Source organism: Aythya fuligula, chromosome 1 (assembly GCF_009819795.1).
Source record: "Aythya fuligula isolate bAytFul2 chromosome 1, bAytFul2.pri, whole genome shotgun sequence".
Lineage (NCBI taxonomy): Eukaryota > Metazoa > Chordata > Aves > Anseriformes > Anatidae > Aythya > Aythya fuligula.
The window spans coordinates 107,486,128-107,513,524 of NC_045559.1; the positions used below are offsets into that span (position 1 = coordinate 107,486,128).

At 35.5% G+C, this 27,397-nt stretch overlaps 1 protein-coding gene across 3 annotated transcripts in view; it reads right to left on the reverse strand.

Moving 5' to 3' along the window:
* Positions 1-27,397, reverse strand: part of NCAM2 (neural cell adhesion molecule 2) — a 288,960-nt gene that overhangs the window by 2,467 nt on the left and 259,096 nt on the right. The window contains exons 16-17 of one of the 3 annotated variants that reach the window (XM_032203980.1): positions 9,215-9,419; positions 3,998-4,117 (exon numbers count right to left, since the gene is read on the reverse strand). In XM_032203980.1, coding sequence (XP_032059871.1) covers positions 3,998-4,117; positions 9,215-9,419 — 325 coding nt within the window. Of the gene's footprint in view, positions 1-3,997; positions 4,118-9,214; positions 9,420-18,941; positions 21,736-24,426; positions 24,693-27,397 lie in introns of those variants that run through there. The other 2 variants (XM_032203996.1, XM_032203989.1) reach the window with 2 other exon arrangements.

Consider the following 27,397-nt stretch of genomic DNA (forward strand, 5'->3'; position numbering starts at 1 on the left):
ACCTGCATCTAAGAAAAATCAAAGAGAAGACTAACTTGTTCTATTATAGTAAAATATGTAGGATGTATATCAGCTGTCTGGCTTTGAATACAGAGGGAGTTTAGTAATTGTTTGTTTCACATGGCACAACCAAAGGAAACAGATTTCAGCCCACAACATGACACCTGAAAGAATGGAAACAGCAGAAATCTATTTTTAAAAAAGGATAAAACACTGTGGCAGAGGAAGCATGGCTTATGAGACACACCTGTGTTAAAGGCCTATGATGCAAAACAATCTCTTTTAAAAAATCACCATATTTAATTAAGTTTCATATAAAAGGAGAGTAATTTCTGCTAGGACAAGGAATAATGGCTTTAAACCAAGAGAGATAAGGAATAAATTGTTTACTATAAGGTTGGCGAGGCACTGGAACAGATTTGCCCAGAGAAGCTGTGGATGCCCTGGAAGCATTCAAGGCCAGGCTGGATGGGGTTTTGGGCAATCTGATCTAATGGGAGGTGCCATAGCTGGGAGGGTGGAACTGGATGGTCTTTCTTTAAGGTCCCTTCCAACCAAATTGTTCTATAATTCTATGAAAGGGAGGGACTATTTACTCAAAGTAATAACTAGAAATTGACAGAATATTTTGTATGTAAATTTAAATCAATTACTTTTGGAGAAGTAGATTAAGAGCATGTCACAAATAATTTATAAGTATTTGAAATAGGAAGATATTGCTAAAACCCTACTAAGGGTTTCAGATATTACTGAAATCCCTGTTTATGCAAACAGGGATTTTTTTTAGTTTATGCAAACAGGGATTTTTACTTTTCCTTTACGTGCCAGCAAGAAGAGCAGTAAAGTGACCTAGAAGTAAACAAAATGTTTATAGGTTTTCCTCATTAAAAAGTCAATACAGAATTATTTGACCTTATTATTATTTTTAAACACTTTTGACTATGATAACATTTTTGCTGTTTTGAAACATTCCTATCCCTTTGTTTAAAATTTTAATTCATATTTAATCTCTATTATCTGATTCAATAATTTCCTGCTTTAATTAGCTAAATCAAGTTTAAATGTTCAAATTACATCAGTTTTCTTACACCTAATTATTGTTTATCTATGCCTATTTGAAATATTTATTTTTTTTTTCAGCTGTGAAAACAGTAATTCTTTCAAATCTTAAAGCATTTTACAGTAAAAACTTTTTGGAGGAAAAAAAAGACTGGCAAACTTTAATAGGTTATTTCGTTTTTATCAGTCACTGTCTGTTATCAATCAATAATAATATTTACTTCCCCTAACACTGCAAGTGGCCTAAAACTACAATACTCTGCTGACAGTACCAACACAAGGCTTTAACTAGAATATTTACTTCTCTGTTAGATGACTATTTTATAGGAAAATGACTCCAACCTATTCTGATACTAAAATTCACACAGATTCATTATTACTAAGTAAAACTCCATCAATACTAGAAATATAATATCAGACTAAGAATGTAATTATAGTACTGTGTTGCATGTGGCATTTTCATCATATTACAGAAATATAATAAGAAATGCACAGCTTAAATTGATTTCCTCATAGTATTATTAGAACTTGTTACTTTCAGGTAAAAGTGCTTTTTGCTAATCTATCACAAATGGATTCCAAGCATGGCTTTAACAGAATCACCTGAGTTAAAATAAATAAAGATTACTGAGTAATATGCTGAGTAATGTAACAACAATATTCCACTATTGTAAAACAAAATAATCCTTTTATTAATTATTTAACAAAAATGCTTAAATTGCATTTAAATATCTGAGTATCATTATGTTATTATTCAAAGTATCTTTGGGTGCATCAAGCATGGCATTGCTAGTTGGTCATGGGAAGTGACTGTCCTGCCCTGCTCTGTGTTGGCGCAGCCTCACCTTGAGTACCGTGTGGGACAGCACTCTGGGGACAGTGACAGGACCTGAGGGAATGGCATGGAGCTTGGACAGTGGAGGGTCAGGCTGAGTGTTAGGAAAAGGTTCTGCATCCAGAGGGTGGTTGGGCACTGGGAAAGGCTCCCCAGGGCAGTGGTCATAGCAGTGAGCCTGCTGGAGTTCTAGGAGTGTTTGGACAGTGCTTTCAGACACATGGTCTGATTTTTGGGTAGACCTATGTGGAGCCAGGAGTTGGACTTGAAATGATCCTTGTAGGTTCCTTCCAACAAAGAATATTCTACCATTCTGTAAAGTAACATAGTGCATGGATTTATGTTTCTTTATTGAAAAAAAAAAAAAAAAAAAAAAAAAAGTCTTCCTGAAAGTTAGGCACAGAGTTAGGCTGACTCTGTGGTCAAGAGACAGGTATCGCATAGACAGATCTCTTATCCTGAAATATTTTTCCTCAGATACATAGGACATGCCTGTCTTTCTCTATGAATACTTTCTGATTGACCCTTCAAACTCTTCCCTCCTACAAGCTAAGTTCTTTGCTCCATGATCCCTGCTGGTCATCTTTGCCCCTTCCTGGGGTATGACCTGGATGATATAGCACCTGTTGTTCACAGTGTGCTTGTGTGTTACTCTCACCTAGAGACTTAGTTCTACCCTATTGCATCTTCCTTTCCTTCAGTGGCATCTCACCTGCAACTTATATTTCTTCTCTGTCTCATCTGTTACGACTAGCGTAAGCAGGTCTTGCAGTGCTCCCCCAGAGCCAGTGTCCCTTCAGATGTCCTGCCTGAATGATGTTTTCTTGTTTCATCTTTGGTTTTGTAAGTGACACTGTCCTGAATCTTTAGCTAACCCATCTGACCTCCATCCAGCTGTGCCTTGCACTGCTGCCTTTTGCCATTAATTGTCAGAGAAGAAATTGCCAAGAAAGAAAGAGTCATCATTATTAATATCTTTCAGCAGTCCTATTCTCCCAGGGACATGATACCCATCTAACTCCTAATCAGTCGTCCCAATGATTTAGCTATTTTTCCTGCCACCAGTGACTGGTTATTTTCCCCCCATTAAGATAATAAAACATTTTTGATCTTAACTTTCTAGTATTTCACTCCTGACAGCTGTTCTAATGACTGAGAGAAATGGAAAGAAGCAAACTTAATTTTTCCTTGTATTTTGTCCCTTGGGAAATGCATCTTATGTATTTGCAAGATCTGGTTCAACAGTTAGTCTTAAAGACATTAAACAATTTGGCACTGGTGCCTAAGCTGCTAACATATCCAAAACCCACCAGAGTTTGTATAATGTTTATAGCTACATTACTATGACTCCTTACATAACCAGGTTCTCTGTAGAACCCCTCAATACAAATTCTAAGTATTTTTCAGAAGATTAAAGAGAAAGGGACTGTCCTACAAGAAGATTCTCTCTTGTTAAAAAAACACTGTAACTCCATCAAAGATCGGGGCTCTGTACCGTCTGATGAACAGGCCCTTCAGTGCTCACCCTCCAGCCCCTCAGCATTGTGGGCAGAGCTCGGGCAGCAGTGGTGTGTGGGCCCACATCCCATCAGGGCCGGGCATGGGCTGCTGAGGAGCCTGGAGATGATGGGCCATGGGCATGGGTGCTATGGGGCAGTGAGGGCAGGGCAGGGCTGCCTGTGCCTCCTGGGTGCTGGCATCAGGTCTGTCTTCATCCAGAGCAGAGAATGAGCACCACAAGGGTCAGGGCAGCAGGGAGGGCCAGAAAATTTCCCTGGATACTTGCTAACCTCCCGGTATGCTGGAGAACTCCCACTATAGTGGTGTTGCCATCCTGGGGCTGGATAACACTAGGACGTGGTTGTAGTCTGGGTCACGGAAAGGAGAGAGAAGTATCTGGTGATAACCTTGGCTGTTGCATTAGGGGTACCATGTTTTTGTGTGACTACTGTAAAAAAACAAACAAACAAAAAAAAACCACCACAAGTGAACTGCACTGCTGCTGTACAAGGTTGTTGTGTACCTCTCTCCCTCCCATCTTGAAGTCAGCCTTGTAGTTAGGAGGAGTCCGTGTCAGACTCTGGGGAAAATCAAGCTACTTACTCTGGTTCTGTGAGGGGAGTTGTCTCGTTTGGCTCATTTACTGGGCTTCCATCTTCATGATTGGTAATTCTTTCATCCTCTGTTCTCATTTCCACTATTGGCTCTTTTGATCCATCTTTCCTAAAAATTGTTAGAAGAGCCTTAGACTTTATCATCATATTAACCACATACATTACACTTAACTAATTATCAAGATTTTTGCTTTCAAAAGTAAGCAAAGAAAAGGTAGATCTAATTATTGATGATTAATACCACTGAGACACATTTAACAGTGTATTCCCAATTCCTTGAAGTCTTCAAAGTATCCTGTATCCATGGATACTTACTCCAAAAACATCACAGATTAACATCTCAAAAGAGCATTTTGTTTACGACAAAGTAATAAGACGATGACCTCTTCATGGGAATAGACATAAACTAGGCTAACTGAGTATAGTAAATATAAGACTTGATGCCCAGTTATGCTTGAATTTTTTGGCAGTATAAAGAGCCTTTCTGGTAGCATACACATAGCACAAGTGTGTTTTTATCTTCTGAGATTCTGACAATCCCAGCTGCCAGAGCAGGGCAAAGAGCCCATGTGTGATAAGAACCTAGCTTGCTCTATTCAGGCAGGTGGAAGAAATTGTTTCCATATGAAAATTCCCCCATTTTAGGAACAGATGCTAGTTTTCCCCATGTAAGGCAATCAAAAACCTTTGTGTCTATTGGACAATGAACTGTAAGGAAAACATAATTGTGAGTATTGCCATTACAGTTTTGTTGTAAATATGGACTTGATATGGAAAGCTCTGTTTGCTTCTACAGAAGCATTGGCAATATTATTAATGATTAATTATAACTAGCACATATACTTTTAATCTCAAAAGGCAGATCAAAGGATATCCAAGATTTATCTGATATTTTCAAAATAAAACCTCTTTCCATTTAAATATTTAAAAATTCCTTGCATCAAGTCAGGAATTTTATCCTGTAACTTTTATCAGCTGCAGTCTAGAAACACAGGGTAACTGAGTTACAGGTGAGCAACTGTTTTTATATTTAACAGACTATTTTTTGGAACTGCCACATTCTATAGAGCATTCAGACTGCCATAGCAAAGCTCTAGTTAAAAACTTGTCTAATTTGTATCTTACATTTTTGCATAATTTCTGAGATGATAGTCTTTAAAGAGGCTGTTATAACGATACCAATCTATTCAGGAAGTACCTGAAAAACTTGACCATTCTCTGGTAATTATACTCAAGGAAAATCTTTATCTGTGCAACACTCGTATTAGCCTATAAACGTGTAACCAAGAACTGGACTAGGGAAGGATTCAAAGATAGAAGCCTAAAATATGTACACATACACACACACACATATATTTTTGCACAGTATCATGATTTGTGTGTGATACCATGCACGTGTGTATGATACCATGCTCATTTCTGTAGATGATGCACATAACTGAGGCATTTAATTTAGGTGCTATGTAGACATTTACACAGCTGTTTGATAACATTTCTATATAGTTACAATTAAACTCATGGCTGCCTCATATCTATGAAAAGATATTGGATCATAATAGTCCAGTCGGTGGAGGAAACAGTAAGTTCTAGTTGGTTTGTCTATACATGTACAGTCCTATGGACAAGATAATTGAGCAACTGATCTGCAGAGAAAGTACAAACTGTATAACAACTAAAAATTCCACTGAGGGGAAAGCTATTTGTAGGAAACTACAAATCCTGCCATTTCAGTTCCAGGTGGCTGTGTGTATGCTATATGCGTTGTTTCATCTGCATCCGTTGCATGTGCAAGTTAATTAATGACAACAGATTACCTACCAATCAAAATGCAACAAAAAAGTACCATAAAACCGCTCAAAATTTCAGAATGTGAACTGATGTATTTATTCCCCAAAAGAGGGGAATGTCTTTTAGAGAATGGAAGTTGGCATGAAATAAATTAAAATTTTCTCTTCAAGCCTGTTATATATGGAGTGGCAATTCGTGTCAAGAAAATGGTTGATGTTAATAAAGAAGGGAGAGATTTGGGAGCGTGGCCATGGGGGTCGGAAAGCCCTGTGGTTGATGGTAACATCAGACTCTTAACGATGAGGCCATCAGAAATGTAAAAGAGTTTAGAGGGAACAAAGAAGGGTGATTCAGGAGACTCCATGCAGTCTCGGGTTGCTTGTTCTCCAGCCATTAAGGCATGAAAGTTTCTGGGTGTTTGCCCTTGCTGTTTTTTGCAAACTTGTTTGATCAATGAAATGCTTTTGAAAAGGACTGCTGTGGGTTGAAGGGTATAAGAGGGGAGCCTGCCCTCAAGATAAAAAAAAAAAAGGCAACACGATGTTTTGAAGTTATGTCATCAATAAAGAAGCAGAAAGAAGGAATGAAAAAGGAAAGGAACAGGCTGGCAGAACGGAGACCAGAACGGGAACAGGCACATTGATTGCCTCATGAAGATAGGTTCAGCCAAACTCAGCAAACCGCTCAGAGAAGCTCGTACAGAAAGTCTCTGGAAATGGCACACCGGAGCTGGAAAGAAGCTCAAGCTGAGAGAAGCGGACCCATGCACATAACTGCCTCTCGCTGGTGAGCAGTTGTGCATTATGGGGAATCATACGTCCTTTGAAACAACGACTGTCCTGGTAACCTTACAGCTTATTCTCCTTATTAACAATCAGACAGTTTATGATCCTGAAATATGGGACCAAATTGAGGTCAAGGTGTGGGACTCTGCAACTAAAGACGACAAAGTTGCTGTGGGATTGCTCAGCACCTGGCAAGCAATCTCTGAGGCCTTAAAGAGCCATGTGGGGCCACAGTCAGAAACGTGTGGTTTGCCAGAAAGTGAGGGAGCTGCGAGCTCCTTTACTGAACCAACTGCTATGCCATCGGCCCCCCACCGCTACTGTCATCGAAGGCTTTTGCTGTTACACCACCTGGTGACCTGGAGGTGTCTTTTGACCCAGGCCCTATTTGGCCTTGAAAAGGAGATAGATAAGCTTTTCTTCGATCTGGGAAGAACAGGATACCTAGGGCCCGAAGGCTGAGTTGCTTGACAACTTAAAGCAAGACATATTGTTCAAAAGGAATGGAAGATGGAGGCTGTTGTTTGTAATCAAGAAAAGGAATGGAAAATGAAGACTGTTAAGTCATGGAACTTAAAGGATTGTTTGTTACCTTTTCTGATTGTATGTATGTATAGGCATATTCGGGTTTAGTATGTAAAAGCAATGTTCTATATATTTAGAATGTTTGATGTTCGTGTGTGTGTGTTGGTGGATCGTAGACTCCCTGCACACTCAGCACTGTTTACTTGCCTTTTATACCATTTATAAATATTCTTTTATAAATATTACTAAATTCAGATTGAGATGAGACTTCATTTATAACAAAGACTGTCTTGAAATTTTATACTGACAGATTAAGCAGAGAGCAGGCTAAAATAAGAATAGTACCAAGTATTTAAAGATCTGGCTCACTGAAAACCACCCCTATAAGAAACATAGTTAAACAAGCTGTTCTTGTAAAAGAAGTATCATGGAGGAATCGATGTTAAGCAACTGTTTTATGCTTTGCTGAGACAGCACTGAATAGCATGTGTGTATCAGATGTTGATAGCAATGTATAGATTCCTGTCAAGTGACATTTACAACTGTAGCTCCCTAAGGTCTTCCCATTCAGAAGGGGTCTCTACACCCATTCCTGCTACCATGGCACCAATGCCATGCTCAGTAGGAAGCTGAACCTGAGCCAGAAGCTTCAAATGCTGACTCTATTAAACAGGACACGCTGACTTCACACAATAGAAAACTGTGTTATTCTTGCCTTTACTATTACCTGTGATCAGTTAGGAAATAGTTGTTTTATGGCACAACCTCTTTTATTCAGAAGTATTATTTGACGTAAATACTGCGTGCCTGCTTCTGATTCTTTTGGTTCTGTGAAGCTGTTCCAAAAAGGGTTAAGATCCCAACCAAGAAATGCAATCAAGTTACCTCAGAAAAATGCAGTCTCTGAATCACAATAACCAGAACTAAAACCAAAAAAGAGACTTTTACACTTCTACTATCAGCAACAGAGAAGACTAGTGCAGCTATGAATACTAGTGCCACCAATTCGATCTGCTCTACGAACAGCTGGGGGAAGGACAGATCTGTGAAGGTGCAGGGGAACGAAGGCCTGACTGCTGGGAGAGCTGCAGCACACAGGAATTGAACCTTGTGGAGCTTAAGCCACAAAACACAGCACTCTCAAATATTACAGTGTATGCATTAAAAATCCTTTAGATGAGCATAATAAGGACACGAAGCTGACATATTTAGTAAATAAATGGAACTGCCTAAAATGAGAAGCCATAAGTAATCTTTCCATCTTACCTTTTGAAAACCCTGTAAATGTTGGGTCTTAAAAGCACTATTATTTTACACAATCAGTACTTGAACTGTTTTGTCAGGATCTTGCTATCATTTAAGGAAATATACTTGTCCATAAACGACCATTCAATTCCCATTTGTCTGATGAAGTAGCCACTATACGAGGGCATTTGTGAAAACTGGGGTTGTTCTTCCCCACTTACTTTTAGCAATCATTAACTGTTGCTATGAAGAACAATTACGCGTACCCGCATTTCAGCCACATCCATCTCAGCACTTCTATTTTTAAAAGCAAACAATACTTGTAATTCCAAAACTCTACAGGCAAAACCCAAGATTTTCCAGCAATAGCTATATTTGAGAAGAGAAACTATTTCACATATTTTCAAAAAAACCATGTTCTTTACTCTCAGATTTACTGGCAATACCGCAACCATATGCTGAGTTTTTGTGTGTTAGCAGCTGGTAGAATGCTAGATTGGTAGAAATGAAGTTATGATGCTCTTTTACCTGTTTTTCACGAGCCCAAGATATGCCTGTATCTATTACTGAACTGTGATTGATTTTATTTTGTGTCAGAGTAGCACAAACTGCACAAACAGGCCATCTTAAAATGAAGTATGGTCTATACTCTTTTATTTATTTTTTTTTTTTTTTTTTTTTTTTTTTTTTTTTTTAATTTATGGGAACATTTGTTCAAAAGCAATTCAATACATTTCAGGGAACGCTCTTCCAAGTAATAGAAACTTTAATGACAAACTGCAAGATAGCCATTAAGCAAATATGAGTCGAACAGCCAGGTTTCTCTTCTAATAATGTTTCTAAAATAAGTAATTAATACTCACAGGTAAGCAGCCTTTCCTTCTTCCAGTTCTTTGCTTTTTCCACTTGAACCACTCTTTTTCCCACAAATCCTCCTGGTAATGCACATTAGCAATCCACATTGTCGTAAAAAGAAGCAGCTGACATCAATCACCACAAGAATTAACAAAAGGGCTGCCACTCCCAGGCCAATGACAGCTCGAAGTCCAAGACCGTTAAAAAGAGTATCTTGAAAGAAAGAAATCGAGAATTTATTAATAACATTAATTCCAAAGAATAACATTTTCTAAAGTTTTCAAGTCACAGATCAGGAGGCTAAAAGATGTTTATGAATATGCCATTCAGAAGCCAGTGGAAACAGTCCTGAAAATTAAGCATGTATATAATCTGATTAAAAAATCAAGACCCACCTTTTCTACATAGTATTTTTTCCATTGCCAAAATTCCAATATGGTCACAAATCACACTATTTAATAACAAATAATATCATAATTTAACATTCCAAGACTGAGTAGTAGATCAGTATGCAGCTGAAGAAAAACATTTAAACGATAGTAATAGTTGATGTAAGTTGTCATCTTCCACATTTCAAATGTAATTAGTTAGACATGGTGCTAAGCAGAATTACTGAAAGGTTTAAGAGAGTGCTAAAACAGTATTTATTCTTGTAAAGGTCATTTTTTAAATTACAGTAGAATGAAAAAGTCAAAGAAGACTTTTTTCAGGCTAATAGTGTGCAAACAGTTGCATACTGTCTTAAATAAATTAGTGTGAGGAAAACTAGGCATATTATTAAATGGTTATAGGGCCAGAACCTCATCTTCTGTAGTTTAGAACATTGAAATACTTTCATATACTTCAAAATAAACATATTCCACACTTGATCTTGCTTTCTGTACTTGTATTTTTAAAGCTGCTTAGGTAATTTTACTTCATTACAAATCTCAGAAAAGATATTTTAACATTTCATCTCGGTATTTCTGTAATAGACAATGATGTGTTTTGAATACTGTGACTCTTAGAAGAACAACAGCTATTGTGTTTATAAACTTAGATGACCCTTATAAAGGTGACAACTTGTATCTGACCAGTAATTCAGGGGAAAAAAAGACAACTCCATAATGGTACATGGGCCTGGCTAGTTCAAGGTGTCAGTCTAGCCCAGAAACTGGCTAATGACAATTGCATGGTGTGATGCTATGTCCTGAGCCAACAGCACAGGGGAGGGGGGAACTGTGGCCGTTTTTTTTTGTTTGTTTGTTTTTTGTTTTTTTTTCACATTGGTGTTGCACATCAGCATTGCTTGCTTGATGTTACCATGTCTTGGGAGTGATGTATGAGTCAGCAGTGCAGTGGTATATTTCCATTTGCAGCTCTATTTATGCCTGTTCCAAAATAAGAGCAAAACTTTTTCAACAGTAGATTGCTTGAGTACTGTCTTAACAGACAGATGGAAAAACATAGTATAATGTAATATAAATGTTTTAACAGGGTAACTGCTATCTTCCTTTTTCTCTCTCTTCCAGCTCCATGATACATTGCTGACTGTTCAGAATAAGAACATCATTTCAGTTTTTATACTTTTGCTTAGCTAATTTTTAAGAAAATACGTATTTGCCCTTTCAAATATAATTGAAAATGATTTTCTTAATGACTTCTAAATCAATGAATACTAATAGAAATATATGCTTTCTTAGTCTATTTGATAGAAATCTTAAATGGAAAGGTAAAAACCACTTTTTCAAAAGGAGGGGAACATTTTACTTTTTATGCAATCAATTTCATTGCCTATTGTATGGGTTGTTTTATTACTGAACTGTTCTTCAGAATGGCATTATGCAAGAAGCCAGCAATCAATATGTATATTTAGATGGGTGATTGAATAGACAGGTTTCTATGAAATTACTTCAATTACTTCTGGAATTACTAGATTATTTCAAGTTATTCTCCTTTCTTCAAAAAGGCTTAAGGAACATTATTTAAATAACTAAAATAATGGTGCTGCAATTAAATGATATATCATTCATGCATTACTCCATCAGCAATGTTGGAAGTTGACATTTCACACAAATTCATTTTCTTACTTTTTTTAATATCAACATTCCTAGTTAAATATTACCTTCTGATACACCTTCCAAAACTTACCACAGCCACCCATCTAACTGATGACCTCTTTTATAAAAATTCAGTCATTTGTGTTTATCAAACTGAATTTTCAGGTACCTACAAATAGATACTTAATCCCAGTTTATTGAAATGCTCTTGTGTTTCAACAAATATAATGCCAGTAGAACCAACAGAGTTCATTTCTAGGGATCTTATACACACAAGCTTCTGTTCTTTGTACCTCCTTAGCCACTAAATAGAAACGTGGAGGAGAAAAACTAAAGTGGTCTTTTATTACGTATATTCAGAGGGATTTAGTGTTGATTTTACTGCTGTATTTTATTTCTACTGTTTTTTTTTTTTTTTTTTTTTTTTTTTTTTTTTTTAATGCAGAAAAGACATTAACAGGTCTTTTCCCTGTGGAGATAAATTGTGCAGATAATTTTTTAATTGATGTAAACAGCATTTCCTGTGTCAATGGAACATGGCGTTGGGTTAAAAAGTGATTTAATGACACAAAAGCCTACACAATATTTTCACTACCAAGTGAAGGATATGTTTATAGTAACAGTATTGCTCCTTTGTAAAAAAAGACAATCATATTCATTGTCACAGTTGTGGAGAAGACTGTTTTTAATTTCTCAGCTCAGTATTTGTGACACATCTAATACTTAAATATATGACTGTTGCATGTTTTTCTATTTCTTTATGGTTGATACATTGACTTTTCATTTAGCATTCCCCATCCTTCCTACTGCCCTACTTGTCCTAATTTTCCTACTTGCAATTCATGTCGATTTCTGTTTCACATTTCAGTTTGATTTCTTATGATTGGCAATATTCTTCCAAACATTTGTATTTCTTTCCTTTATCTCCCACACCAAAAAGAGTGACAAGAATACGGCCACATCCTGCAGCATTGTGGAGTGTGGAACATTGCTGGCATCAGCATCCTTAGGCTCTTTGTGTCCTTTTCTCTTGTGAAGATAGGCAGAAATTGGATATGAATATCTGTTTATACCGATCAAGCTACATAAAATCATCTTTTAAACAACTTTATATTCAGTTTCATTTTGTTCTTTCTTAAATTACTGAGACTTTGTATTGGTCTGGCCACAGAGTCGGTTGTAAAACTAATGCCAATTACTATTAAAGAAAGCTTAGACTTGTAATGACTGCTTTCAAAAATCATATCCTAATATACTTATGGTATTACAATAATGTAAGATTTTGGATTAGTATCGTACGATATCAACAGAAGTACCAACTTTTTTGACTAAATTAAATGCTAATGTCATACTATATACAGCCTTCAACCAAATTTGAAAAATTCGTTATCAAAAAGTTTTGCCCTTAAATAAATTGGGATTAGCTTTACTGTAACAATTCTTAAAAAATAAATAAATAAATAAAAATGCAAAAATACATTATAAGTTGCAATGATTTTAAATGGATTTTTTACAATGTTCCATTATGTACCAAATGGCGTCAAAATACTAATTCCACTTTCTGCTGTACCACAATAACATATTTATACATCTAGTATTTCTTTTCCACTTTGAAAGGACACTTATTTTAAACCACACTAATTCAATATCAACATGGGTGAAATAGATCTTAACATTATTTTGGAGAGGTTTATTGTCTACTTGTCTTAGTAATCTATTTAGAGTGGAGGCTTTTAAAATGCTGATTGAAAAAAAAAAAAAAGTGTAAATTCCATAGTTCTGGGAATTTTCATTATAATTTGTCAAAAATATGCTAGATTTAAAATAATGTGCTTTTTATTATATTAAATGTGACACATATAATACACCATGTCATGAAAATGAAGGAAACTGCCAACTTTAAACAGAGTCACTTTACTCATTCACTCCTTCAGTTAAGATGTTATCAATGAATAATGTTATAGAAATAAGATTATAAAACTTTCAGCAATGCAATGAAGAAATGAAGCAAGAGTTAATTAAATAATAGGAAAGAGCAATGAAAAACTTTGTCAAGTAAAGCAAAATTTTCCAGTGAAGAGAAATAAATAGAAAGATAAGCTTTGTGGACACTCAAATTTAAATTGAGTGAATTATTTTTAGGAGTTTAGGTCTCTAATGGGAAGCATTAGAGTGAGAACCACCATCTAAATGTGTACAACGTACTGGTAAAATTAGTCCACAGAAAACTACAGCTACTGCTTCTGCACAAAGAAACAGGCACTTTATATGCATCATTCATATATTGAGAACGTGTATCCTTTCATGTGACAAGTTCTCTGTACTCTTACAGAATCACAACATATATATTCAACTGCTTGTGCAAGAAAATAATAATTGCATACAGTACATAAAGTATCCAGCTTGAATGGGGAAGTTGGACAAGAACACCTCCAGAGGTCCCTTATACCCTTAGTCATTCAGTGATCCTAGGTTTTACCGAAAAATATTCAACTGAGCACCTTTTTGTGCTTTTCTTTCCTTCCCCTCCTCCTTAGCAGAAATGGATTAAAGGAAAGAGATTATTCTATGTAGCCCTTAAATTTTCACAATCATTTACATTTTTAAGGGAAAAAAAAGCTATGATGTAAAGTACTTTCCTAAACTCATAGGGCTTGTGTAAGCTCATCTGACAGCTACATTTGAATGGGTATGAATGAGTGTGCATTACGGGATACTATGCTTGAAGGATTATCCTTTCTTTCAGATAGGTCTAAAGCTAAATTTAGGACTACTTTTGAGCTACATTAGTTGAAAACTATGAGTTAGAGGAGGAGTTTGAAAATGCTGCGCTGGGTAGTGGCAGGAAAAAAGAACGATTTTGTTTATCATCTTCTTGAACTGCTCTGTCACATTCACTGTTACATAGGCTGTTCAACCATGATGGTTATTTCTGGACTACCTATGAAAATTTTCTTCAATTTTTATCCAATCTGGAACTTTTCTTAGAATCAAAGGCTTCCAAGATTCATATACTTATTCAAAATCTCTAAAAAGATAACATAGATTTTTTAAAAGTTAGTATCAACTGATGAGCATCTGAACAAACATAATATAGTACCAAAAATTTAAACAGCTGTAATAAGGTCTTTTTTACCAGTTAAAACTACAAAGGTGGAAGGCCAAGGCATTGCCAGAAGATGCTCAAGATCTAAATAACATGTACATCATGAGAAAAACAACAACAGCAACAACATAGGAATTTACCAGAATTGTAAAAATTCCAGGCAGGGATGTAGATCTGTGATACAGGGCCATTCCAGACATAAAAAAAGTATATAATACTCTGAGATGTGTTTTAGAGGCAGAGTATTGCAAATACTGAATTGCTAGTTTTTCATTTTAATCATTGAAATTATTCATTTGTTTTGAGATACTTTGAAATGCTTCCTTATTCTCTTTGGGGATATAAGAACATTCAAGTTTGTACATATTAAAAGAAAATAACTTCTCAGTTTTCAGCAGCTACAGAATCACAGAATTGTCTAGGTTGGTAGAGACCTCAAGATCATCAAGTACAACCTCTGACCTAACACTAACAAGTCCTCCACTAAACTATATCAGTAAGTTCAACATCTAAACGTCTTTTAAAGACCTCTAGGGATGGTGATTCCACTGCTTCCTTGAGCAGCCCGTTCCAATGCCTAACAACCCTCTCAGTAAAGAAGTTCTTCCTAACATCCAACCTAAAACACCCCTGGTGCAACTTTAGCCCGTTCCCCATCATCCTGTCACCAGGCGAGTGGGAGAATAGACCAATCCCCACCTCACTACAGCCTCCTTTAATGTACTTATAAAGAGCAATAAGGTCGCCCCTGAACCTCCTTTTCTCCAGGCTGAACAAACCCAGCTCCCTCAGCTGCTCCTCATAAGACTTGTTCTCCAGACCCCTCACGAGCTTCGCTGCCCTTCTCTGGACTCGCTCAAGCACCTCGATGTCCTTCTTGTAGTGAGGGGCCCAAAACTGAACACAGTACTCGAGGTGCGGCCTCACCAGAGCCGAGTACAGGGGGACGATCACTTCCCTAGACCTGCTGGTCACACTGCTTCCTATACAAGCCAGGGTGCTGTTGGCCTTCTTGGCCACCTGAGCACACTGCTGGCTCATATTCAGCCGGCTATCAACCAATACTCCCAGGTCCTTCTCTGCCAGGCAGCTCTCCAACCACTCATCTCCCAGCCTGTAGCTCTGCTTGGGGTTATTGCGCCCCAGGTGCAGGACCCGGCACTTGGCCTTGTTGAACTTCATGCAGTTGACCTCAGCCCATCGGTCCAGCCTATCCAGATCCTCCTGCAGAGCTTTCCTACCCTCGAGCAGATCGACACACACACCTAATTTGGTGTCATCTGCAAAGATGAGAAGACTCATTATGTCAAATAATTATGACTGATATATATATTTCACTGTTTTTTAATGCTTCTTTGCATTTTCTTGCATTGAAATTGGATATATCTCAAATGTAGGACTTGCATGACTTTGTTTACTGCATGTCAAAGCATCCTCATACTCCATTTTCCAATAGGAAATGTCCCAGAGATGTTTAAGGGGAGCTGTTGTGTGCTCTGACTCCTTTGGTGTGGGTGATCAAGATGCAAGGACTGTGCAACACCCAGCAAATCTCCGAAGTTACACATACCCAGAGTGAACCGTATCTTGCGTACTATGTGAAGGAAGCATGTACTCAGATTTACCAGTGAAGCCCTACAGAAAATGGGATGATGCTAGAAAGCAATGCTTAGCTTCGTACAAGAGCCTCCTTGGCTCTTGCCTTACTGAAGGCTCTTATGCCTTACTGAAGAAAAAATAATGGGAGGCAAAAAGGAGCAAACAACTAGTGACATCCCCTGTCCCCATCCACATTCTCCCCCCTTTGCTCCCTCCCCCAATAATTTGTCTGATGTAGCCAGAGCTGTGTGAGCTGCCTGCAGTGATTTAAAGCAACAAAACCTGGCTATTGAGCCAGCTAAGTGCCCAGCAGCTACATGTCCATCTTCAGATGAAACAAAAAATTCAATACAATTGCAGTTTCCACTTTTAAACCATCATTATGATTCTGTGCATTTACTGGAGGAATGTATGATGCGAAAGAGACCACAGCAATAATTAAGGTTCTTCTCTATCCTGTTCCTTAATACGAAAAGACGGTAAGTTTCTATCCAACATTAATTTCAGTGTTTTGTTTTGTTGTTGTTGTTTTTGTTTTTGTTTTTTTTTTTTTCCTTATCGATTTTTCCTACAACTTCCTACTAGGATGGATACTGCTGCAAGGCAGTGTACAAGCACATGAGGATGTGTGTGCTCTGCACTGCATGAGTAACGTGGTCTGACACATACACTTGACGTGCAGCTTTGAAAAATAATGGGGCAGTATTATTGATCCTGATGTAACTAATACGAGCGAAGGTTCCCTCTAACTTTCTTCTGGCCACAAATGATGCATCTCACCCGGAAGGAACTGCTGACCCGTTGGCTCATCACCGGCAGCTACGGATGTGAGCCTGCCCATGGTGGAGCTATGGCGGGCTCAGTGAAGAGCCATGAAGAAGAGGCCATGCACCTTAGGCAAAGACGCACAGGAGGGATAGGCATTCTTAGTTTAGAGTCTGTAAGATTATAGACTTTAGAGACGTGAGCTACTGAAAGCAGCATGTCTAAAATTATACCCATCAGAAATGTACGCTTTTCTGACACTTCTTTGAGTGAAGGAATTTTTCTTCCACTATGGCAGAGATGCTCTAGTCAAGAAGTTTCTGAAATGGACTTTTTCTTCTAATTTTAGAGGCAAATTTATTTTCTGACTCTTTCTGGATACAAAGTAGTACTTGAATTCTGACTGACTCTAATGGTTCTTAACAGCATTTTTTCATACGAAGGTGTCTTAAACAAGATGTAACTGAAACAGCTAAACAAAACAATTTTTGTAATATAAATCACAACTCAAGTATGCTTGTCAAGGATGTCGTCTGTATCTGCTGAGGGATAAGAAGGGAAAGGAAAGAAGGCCATGGTAATTAGAAAAATTTTGCTCAGTTTTGAACTGAAGATATTCTTTGGAGTTATGCTTAATTATTTTTTTAAGCAAAGTTTTAGGAATTATTCCTGGCATTGTCAAACTATCTTCAAGGAGCTTCAGAAGAATCTCTAAAGAGTTGTCAGGTAGCTCCTTCTTTCATGTATTTACTCTGTAACTGTTGTGAATAATGTTTATTTATTTATTTATTTATTTACCCATTGCTTACTTATTTGGGAAACACCAGCCAAAACAGGGAGGAAGTCCCCCCCTCTTTCTGTGGAAGCAGCAGCCATACAAGGCCAAGAAGAGAAATTCAGTTCCAAGTGCTTCACTCTTCAGTCATATAATTAACACATCTTCCCCAGTGTGTTCGAGGCAGAAATGCCAAGGAGGGAAAAAACCCTTGCACTTTACACTTTAGTGAGAAACCACTGCTTTTTGCTTTCAACATAGCACAGCTAATGGTGAGGGCAGAAGCAGCCTGGCCTTCCTGCACATCGAGGAGGAAAAGGCTCTGAGGGGAGAGCAGCTTTGTGCAGTCTGTGGCATCAGCTCTAGGCCTGGGTGGTTAGAAGGCCTTGCGGAAACGACCATGTTTCTGCAAGCCACTGTCCTCAATCGAAACTGACAACAGATTTACTGAACATGTCACTTGGAGGAATTTCTAAGAACCTATAAAAAGTAATTAAGATTGACATGGGTATCGAAAAAAAAAATACAATTATAAGTGTTTTGAGCAGTCTTATTGCATTAAAGATCAAAATTGTTTTTACTGTGCTAATTGGGAGGATTCAAAACACACTGTGCATATACCACTGAGACCTGAGAGATTTTTGCATCTTTATGCTGGATGACAGCTGTAACCAGAGTAATATAGTCAGGAGGCCTGGAAAAGTAGAACTATGCTTAGGTTGTGTTTGAATTGATAAACTATTTCAGGCTTGACAACAGTTTCTTTTAGCTCTTTACAGAGGTAAATGCAAACACAGGAGTTCCAAGCACAGAAGTTTTACTTGGAATAATATTTTAAATGTATGACTATTGCATAGCGTTGGCTATAAAAAGAGAAACTTAAAATATTAAGTTTTGCCAGTACTTGGTAAATGTTTTCACTTGAAATATTTACACTGATACACCTGCAAGTGTCAGCAGAATTACACATAGCAAGAAAGTCAGGTACTGCTACAGTTTCTCCTAGTATAAAACACCTGCATTTTGGGATACACCTGTTTCAAGAAGGCAGATTAAATCAGCATGGATCAAATGCTCAGACAGTGTATTTATACATATATTTCACATATTTGCTCTATTAGTTGAGAAGTATGGCAGCCACCATACTATCTCATAATATGAGACAAACCAAAATGTGGAGAATTCTAATCTAATGATTTTCCTTTTCTGAAAAAAGATCTATTCACTATTGGATAAAACATTGAGATTTACTGTAGGAACGTAAATATTGGTACAAGATTAAAAAATCTCTTCAGTTACAAAATAGACAATGTAGACAATACAGGAAAAAGTGTTTATCAGTAATAAAGTAAATACAGATAGAAATGCTTTAAGTCAGTTTTGTTTATTACAAAAATGAAGACAGAAGTTGCATAAAAATGAACTTTGAACAACATATGAAAGACCACAAAATTACATACAATTCTTGACATCATGTTTGGAAAGATGCTGAAGGACTTTACATTTACACTATGCACACATTATTCAGGAACAAAGCAGAGAGATGGCAGTAAGCATTGCATGCATAAAAGAAACCAATGGAGCAAAACAGCAGTGAAACGTGAATGAGATGAAATGAAACTGTATGTCATCGCTTTGCAAATTAAACCATTTTATTTATTTATTTATTTTAAATCACATTTCATATTGTTTTTAAAAACAAGCTTACAGAAACTGTAGTGCTTGCAACATTTTTCACATAAGTAGTTTCTGGTAAATTTTATATATTTTTAAATGTAATTCTGTGAGAAATATATACTTGGTAAGATTTCTTTTGCTTTCATTATAGCTCATTTAAAATGCATTAAAATTATATAAAATAATTTTTCACTAGGAATTTCACAAAACCTAACACAAATGTGTTAGGTTTAAAATAAATATTCAAAACAATTAATAAGAATATCACACTGTGTAATGGGACTATGATGACATGAGTGACTATTATGTTTACTCAGGACTTCAGAATATATAAAAATGAACAAAAATGGATATTCCTACCTCAGCCTCTTAGTGCTTGTAAAATTTCTACACTTGCAATTTGAAACTATTGACTTTATTAGGATGTTACCAATGGCATTAGAAGAAATAGGATTTTCCCTCTAATTTTCCATCACTTACACTTTAAGTCCACTACGTGTGTATCAAAGGAAAACTGGAGATTCCTTGTATATTTTGAGAAATGAAATAGATGAAGTAAAATGTGAGAAAATAAATGAGCTCTGAATGTAGCACAGATTTCAGTGATGCCATTACAGACCTCAGAAGCTATGTTTGTAATTGTTAAAATTACTTCCTAAAAGTCATAGTTTTTTCCCCTCTTTCCCCTAAAAACCCTGATGAAATGAGCAATTAAAATAATCAACAACAGATTGGAGACTATTAGCCCAATAACAAATAATATATGCATCTCTAACTCTTAAAAAAATAAAATTCTTTTGATTAGCTAACATTTTTTAATTTATTTTTTTGCATTTACATACATACATGAGTAGAGCTACAAAACTTAGTGCAATGAGCTTTCCATGCTAGAAACAAAATATAGTGAGGCCAAGGAATCTGACTGAATATTGGTCATATAGTCACTTTTTTTTTTTTTTTTTTAATTAAACCATTTTATCTGTTTATTTTCTATCTAGTTTTCACATGCACATATTTTTTACATGTTTGGCTCTATACTTCCATCAAAACATTACACGGAATGTTAATTTGTTCTTTAGTGATAGTATATTTTATATATCCCATAAAACCATACAAATATATTTTCTAATACATGCAGTATGTGTGTCTTTTTCTGGACAATATTTCCCTATTTATCCAAACAGCAATTTATCTTCTATGAACTCTACTGTAATAAATAAAGGATCACTTCTGAAGTTGTATTATCAATCATGTGACTCATAAATTTAGGACAGCAACTAATATCTGATTAGGAATGAAGGCAGCCTTAGACTCAAAAGGTTGTAAATCAAAATACTGTTCTTTAGAGTTATACTGCAATATCAAATAATAATCATTATCCTCCTTTAAGTTTCTGTGCCATCAATTTGAATTTAAAGCATACGTTCAGTGCAGAACATTTCAGGCCTTCAGTCTCACAGACAGTTGAATATTAGCATTTCAAAATATGTGATAATGTTAAAAAATGGTAAGACTGTCATTTACCATTGACTGTATCAATCATAAGATCTGAAATTCCTTTTACAATTACTATATTTAAAGGAACAAATTTACTTACTTAACATTTATATACTAATGACAGCAGAATATCAAATTAAGTTTGAGAATGTATATATTTCATTTTAATACAGTTTAAGCTACAACTCAAAAGCTGATAAGTCTACATCTACCACTTATAATTTAGTTTGCCAATATCTGTTTTAGTGTCTTCCCCCTTCTTGTCTGTAGGAAGACAAGATTTTAAGATGTCTTCCTGTAGACTGTACAAAATGTTGTAAAATAACTTTGTCCTTATTGTTTTTAAAGGCAGAACAAAGAATTTTTTTTAATTATTATTATAATTTTAAGAGAAATACAAACAAAATTGTGTTAGTTATTCATCTCAGGAGATATATTACCCTCTTCTTTTTGTCCTTCTCATTACAGTAGAAGGGGCATTGTCTAGAACTGCCTGGCTCTCCTGTAACAAAATCCCTACAACACTGTCTTAATTCTTCCTCTTTGGACTTTGATGGGAAGATTAGAGCCAAGAGAACTATATATTCAAAATATCTGATAACCTCAAAATACATAAAGCAGAACCTAAATTGGAGCAGACCTAAAATATCTCTCACTTAACAGGTGAAACTTATGTAACCTACTATCAGTTAGAAAGATGAGAACTAATCCTAATTTCTTCTCTTTATCCCAGTGGCATTGTGACACTGAATATAAAAACCAACTTGTCATTCATAATGTGACATAAAGCTTCTGAAATTTCTCACAGCTTTTCATTAGCCCTTTTGTAATACGCTTGGAGAGTTCAGAGCTGGTCACGCTAATCATCTATCTATCATCTATGTTACAACCTTATATATCTATCTGCAATGGCAGAATGATTTGCTAAAATAATGATTTTTTTTTTTTTTTACTGGTAAAGAGTATTTAAAATATTTAACAAGAGTAGGCAAATGACTTAGTGATTTGCATTTTTCAACTTATATATATATGCTTGCAGTAGTCAGTCCCCTCTCTCACTTTGTTAAAGATCTGTAAGAACAGAGACATATATGACATGTTAAATATACATGTATGATAAAGAGTTTAGTAGAAGAGCATAAAGGTCGCGAATTTTAGGAAAGTAGGATAATGTTGCAAAATAAGGAAATACCATGATTGTGTTGACTGTGCAACCTTACTGAGACACTACTTTATTTTCCATTTTATGAGATCATCTCAGAATTACTCTAGACATTTTATTTCTCCAGTGACAGGTGCTCACTAGTCTGACAGTGTCCATAATTTGATTTTCTTTATTATTCATCACAGCACTCTCTCTATATTGCGCCCACATGAGAAAGTTCTTTTCCTTAAATACATCTGGTCCCTACCTTACAATGGGATCACAATGTAGAAGGGCCATGACTGCAGGCAACAGTCTCTTGAAAGGATTTGCTGCTCCCCTAGTCTAACAAGGCACCACAGTGTAGTTCTGGAAACTGAGAAAGCTCTTTGGAGCAGATCATGATGTGCTTGTGCTGAAGCATGCACAGTGGAGATCAAACAATTCACTGTTGATCAGTTTGGACTGAAATTTTCAGAGATTATAATAAGGGCAGACTTGGCAAGTTTTTGTTTGCGTTTTTTTTTTTTTTTTTTTTTTTTCTTTTCCCCATGGGAATACAATCATCATCTACTTTCTAAATATTTGCCAAATGTCAGTTCTTGGATTGTAAGTACAGATGTATTTGCAGCTTTTTTGTTTTGTTAACACAGGAAAAAATGACAATAATGGTAACAAAAATGTTCACAGTCTGATTTTAGAGATAGTTAGAAAAAAATAAAAGCTTTTTGTAAAAGCTCCTGCCTGAGACATTTCTTCCTCTGAAGACATTTACCATAAGCAAAGCACTTGTCAAGAGTTATGCTCAAGTGAAAATGTATTCTCATGTCTGAAAGTTTTTGATAACCATTAACTGCAGCTGGCAGTTCCAAATCATCTATATCAAAGTTAAACAGAAATGTTTTCATTAAGAAAACAAACAAACAAACAAACAACATTAAGATTGCTAACGTTCATTCATTATTTCCTATAGGTCCAATAAGCACTTCAATATTTAACAGAGCATTTGATATAGAAATAACAGTTATAAAACTAAATAACAAAGTCAATGTGTATATTCACATTATGCATGGAAAAACAAGCTTTCACCCAGCTGACTCAGACTGAAAGCCAAAAGTTTCAGCTCTTACAAAATCAGTACAGAAGTTTTATTCTCTGCCATGCTACGCAAGGCACATGTAATTCAGTTCAAATAAGTGCAATGGCATTGGGTTAGAATGATAAAGCATAGTGGCAAGACATACGGATGAAACAGTGGCCCTACTTAACACAGTGAATGTTTTTCTACAGATTAAGACAAAACCAAGAATGGCATTTCCTTGAAGTCCAGCTACTTCATTATACTAAATACGCACCTTAAAGAAAAAAAAGTCTTTCTGTCAATAAATTAAAATACTCTTCAGATTTACACATATGCATTTGAGGACAGCTTACTTGTGACATAAGCCAGTTTTCTAAAATGGTTTATGTTTGTTTTAGATGGGAAGAGTTGTTATTAATGATGTTTTAAAGTAAAGTAAAGTAAAGAGTAAACAGAAACTGGCAAAACTGACCATGATCACTGCATCTATGAAATAAGAATATGACTTCCACTAGTGAAGATATATCAACATTGAAATTTGACCAAATAATTCCAAAGTTACAAACTAATGGTAATAAACCCCAAAGGAAATGAACTATAAGGAAAAAAATCAAACATGTATTGCAAATTTATTATTTCTGCTATGTTTAGCACCAACTTGAAAGCAAGTATCCTAAAGTAAATATTTAATTCCATCTGAGCTCTATAGTGTAATGCTTTCTTGGCTTACTTTGCATGCAGCAGAGGAGTGAGTTACGAACTTAGTTAGCTAAGTGGTAGCTCATAGTAAATTCCATTACCAAATATATTTGGTAAGCTTCTATATGGATTCTTACTAAATGAACTTTATCTGAGGCTTTGTTTATATCGTTCTATGCTTCTACATAAAATGTTTTACATTTTAGTATGTGAAATAGGAAAAAGGTCTTTACCCATTCTTTACTGAAGGTCAAATTAAGCTCCCCAAAGCCTCAAGACTAACAAATTGCCACAAAATGGAACGTGTGTGGCACTGTTCCAGTTTCAAGAAGTAAGTTTAGAGGGCAGGGACCTATTTTATGTGCTGAGACATGGCTTCAGAGAGGCACACAAAGTCTATGAAATTTAATTCTATGAACTGAAGTAATTCATACATCATAAATCATAGAAGATTATTATTATTATTTTTAAATCTTGTAGAAAGTACAAACCATGTTTTATATTAAGCACAGTTTTAAGTACGTTTTGGTAGGAGCTTGTATAAACACAAATCTGTGAAAGGGATTAATACAGAATCAAAATGCTCTCATGGAAGACCAGTTGATGGTGTACCTGGGAAGCCATATGGCTCAGAATGTTAGAAGTCTATGCATAGATATATTATGACCAAAGCAAAGTTCAGAAAACTCACACTGATCAAAACAATGGATCATATTCTCCAAGTTGTCAGACAGAAAAGCCAAGCATAATCTATTGAATTGTCACATAACTTAGAAGTTTCAAAAAAAAAAAAAAAAAAAAAAAAAAAAAAGTTGAAGATTTTTCATGCACAGGCTGAAGTAATTACACTGTTTAGGGTCTCAACTTGGAATGAAAAGTTTAGAAGAGCTATAGAAAAGTAAGTTTTATTTCTTTTTTTTACAGGTCTGTGTTTATTTCCTCCAAAATTTAGAAGAAAAGGAAGATAACATACTGTTTTGCCTCACAAAACAGCATCAAAACATACACCAGGAAACTTATGACTACAATGAGAGAGAAACCAGCAGCATTCAGCTGCAGGGACTGGCCTCCGTTTTTCACGTCTAGTAGCTTGACAGCATCTTTCTGTGTGGACAAGAAGTGTTATAGAAAATTAAGACTATGAAAAAGTAGATAAAGCTTTAAAAACAAAGTATGAAAAGGAAAAAAAAGTGGTAGTGGAAAAGAAAAAAAGAAAAAATCATTTCACTATTTACATTGTGCCAAAGACAATCCCTTGAAAAACATCATTCTAATAAAAACATTAAATTATGATTAAAATGTGTATGAAATTGTAACAATTGAAGTACTTTGGAGTTGTAGAATGGTCAAATCCAGATACTAAAGTATTCAACCACAAAAGTATGTACCTTAATAGCAGCAACATGGTTCTTCACAGTAGTTGAAGTGGCAAACACTTTGGTCTAACTTTAAAACAATTTATTTAAGCACTTAACCTGAAGCATATGACCAACCCTCTTGAGTTTCCCTTCAAACGATCCAAAAATATTCAGCTCAGCCCAACCTAAATACAAGCTTTAATGTCTTTCACACTGGAGGTACTTGGAACTCAGCTACAATGCACACAACTACAATCAGAAATAATGGATATTTGAAGCAACAATGAGCAGCTGAATGCAGGCTAAAAGAAGAAACCGCAAAAAAAGTAAATAATTACATACAAAAAAAAAAAAACACAACAGGTTTTGATCATGCATGAGTATAAAGAAACAGAAACTTGATAAGCTGTTTCTTCTTGCCAATAAGTTTATCTCATTTCTGAATTATTGTAGGAGTCTGGAATGGACCATTGTCAAAAGCTGGCCTTAATAATATGGACATAAGCCCGATCGAAATACTAATGCAATGACCAATGCAATTAGCACAGACAGCTGGTAATTATTTAGATGTTGACTTTAATACTAGGGTGTGAACAGAACAAAAAGCTTTTCGAAATACACAACTTCTTAGACATTCAAGTCTTCACAGTATGTCCTGGATGTAATCCAGTGCAATATATGAAGTCTGCATATATATTTTCTACTAACATTTATATTGAAATTTCACTTTTTGTCAGATAATGCAGTCAAGTTTATGCAATATATTTTAAGCACCTTAATCTCCTTGACTGAATATAATATTTTTTAGCTACAGTGACAGTAATAATATGGATAGTGATTAATATCACTGTCAGGCTACTGTTTCAAAATACATTTCAAAAGAAATTGAAATGTAGAAAATCTTGGGTAGTTTGAAACAATAATTTTGGTTACATCTGAATTTACTTTAAAAAAGTGTATTTTAAGAAATTGTAATGGAAGTAGATGAAAACTCTTAAGTCTCCCATTTTTATATGAACTGTCTTATTTAGTTCCTTAATGTAATTAGTCGAGCTTTAAAACAATTTATTTTAGGTTAACATCAGTTTTGTTTAAATCTCAGCACAAATATGTTAGGGTATTTCTCCTCTCTATAGAGTTCATCATCTAAACACAAAGCTGACTGTGGATAAATCATTGTCTCTTTCCAAAAATATATGCTATGACATGCAGAATGTAAACGCTCTTCAAAATCAAAAGATTTTTTAAGTTTTGGGATTTGAATCTTACAGAGTTCCTGCAACATATTTCAAATTTGGCTTTAACTACAGAACTGTTATTTTGTGAACACGTTCTGGTGGAAAAATTTCTATCAGGACTTGGATGCTTAATATTTAACCAATGCATTATGCACATATAATGTAAATGTTCCTATTTCACAAATACAAATCTGAGTGTAACCAATTATGAAGTAGAAAAAAAAACAACAAACAATATAAGGAAGCAAAGAGCGTTTGGACTTTACCCAATTCTCACAAACGTTTACTTGGTATTTTTAGTGATGCATATTTTTCGAAGAAATTATTATGTTCAAGCTGTTCAAAATTCAAAACCAGATATTTTTATTAAGAACATGTATAGCAAGAAAATCTTTGATACAGTAAACTTTCAACAGCTGTTTTCATAACTCTTATCATATTAACATATCTAATGATCTAAACTTTTAACGAACATCCTATTTGTTATTATATAATTTATTATTATAATGCTAGCAGTTACTTATAAGAAATATCATATGATGAATAAGAGTGCCATACTTGTTAAGTGTTACCTAGCACTGAGTCATATCAAGTAAGCTCTGTAAATTTAATAGAGATTTCTAACCCTTTTCATATTAAAAAGATGTTACAGTCTTTGCAGGGAATAGAGCAAACCACTGTTTTTAGCCTACAGCAAGAACATTTCATGTCACTTACAATGATGGAGTTGATGAAAAATGGCTTTTACTCAGCAAATTTTAGTACTGGTTTGCAAACCAAAAGCAAATGTGCTTTGTGGGGGCTACCATCTTTCTGTGCTTTTGGATATCATTTTCTCTGATTGATTGTGATTCTTACCAACAACTACTATTCTCAAAACATAAGATCTCAAAGACACTGAATTTCTACTCTCTGCTCTCTATATAACTTTAGGTAGTAAATAAACTTTCTCCTTTCAACACAGCAATACATGCTGACAACTTTGTGTTACTCAGAATTATGATCTGAACAACAGTCTGACAAAAGTCTTTGTTTTTGATTGTGGAATGACAGTACCCTTCAGCCTAGGAGAAAATCACACGGATAACCTCACAAAGGTAATGTTGCAGCTTTTCCTTACCTTGGGAGTATGATCAGAGCTGTGGAGACTAACATCCTCAAAGCTTTCTTTTTGACTACTTGTAGTGGGTTTACGTGGCAAGGTTTTGGTAGC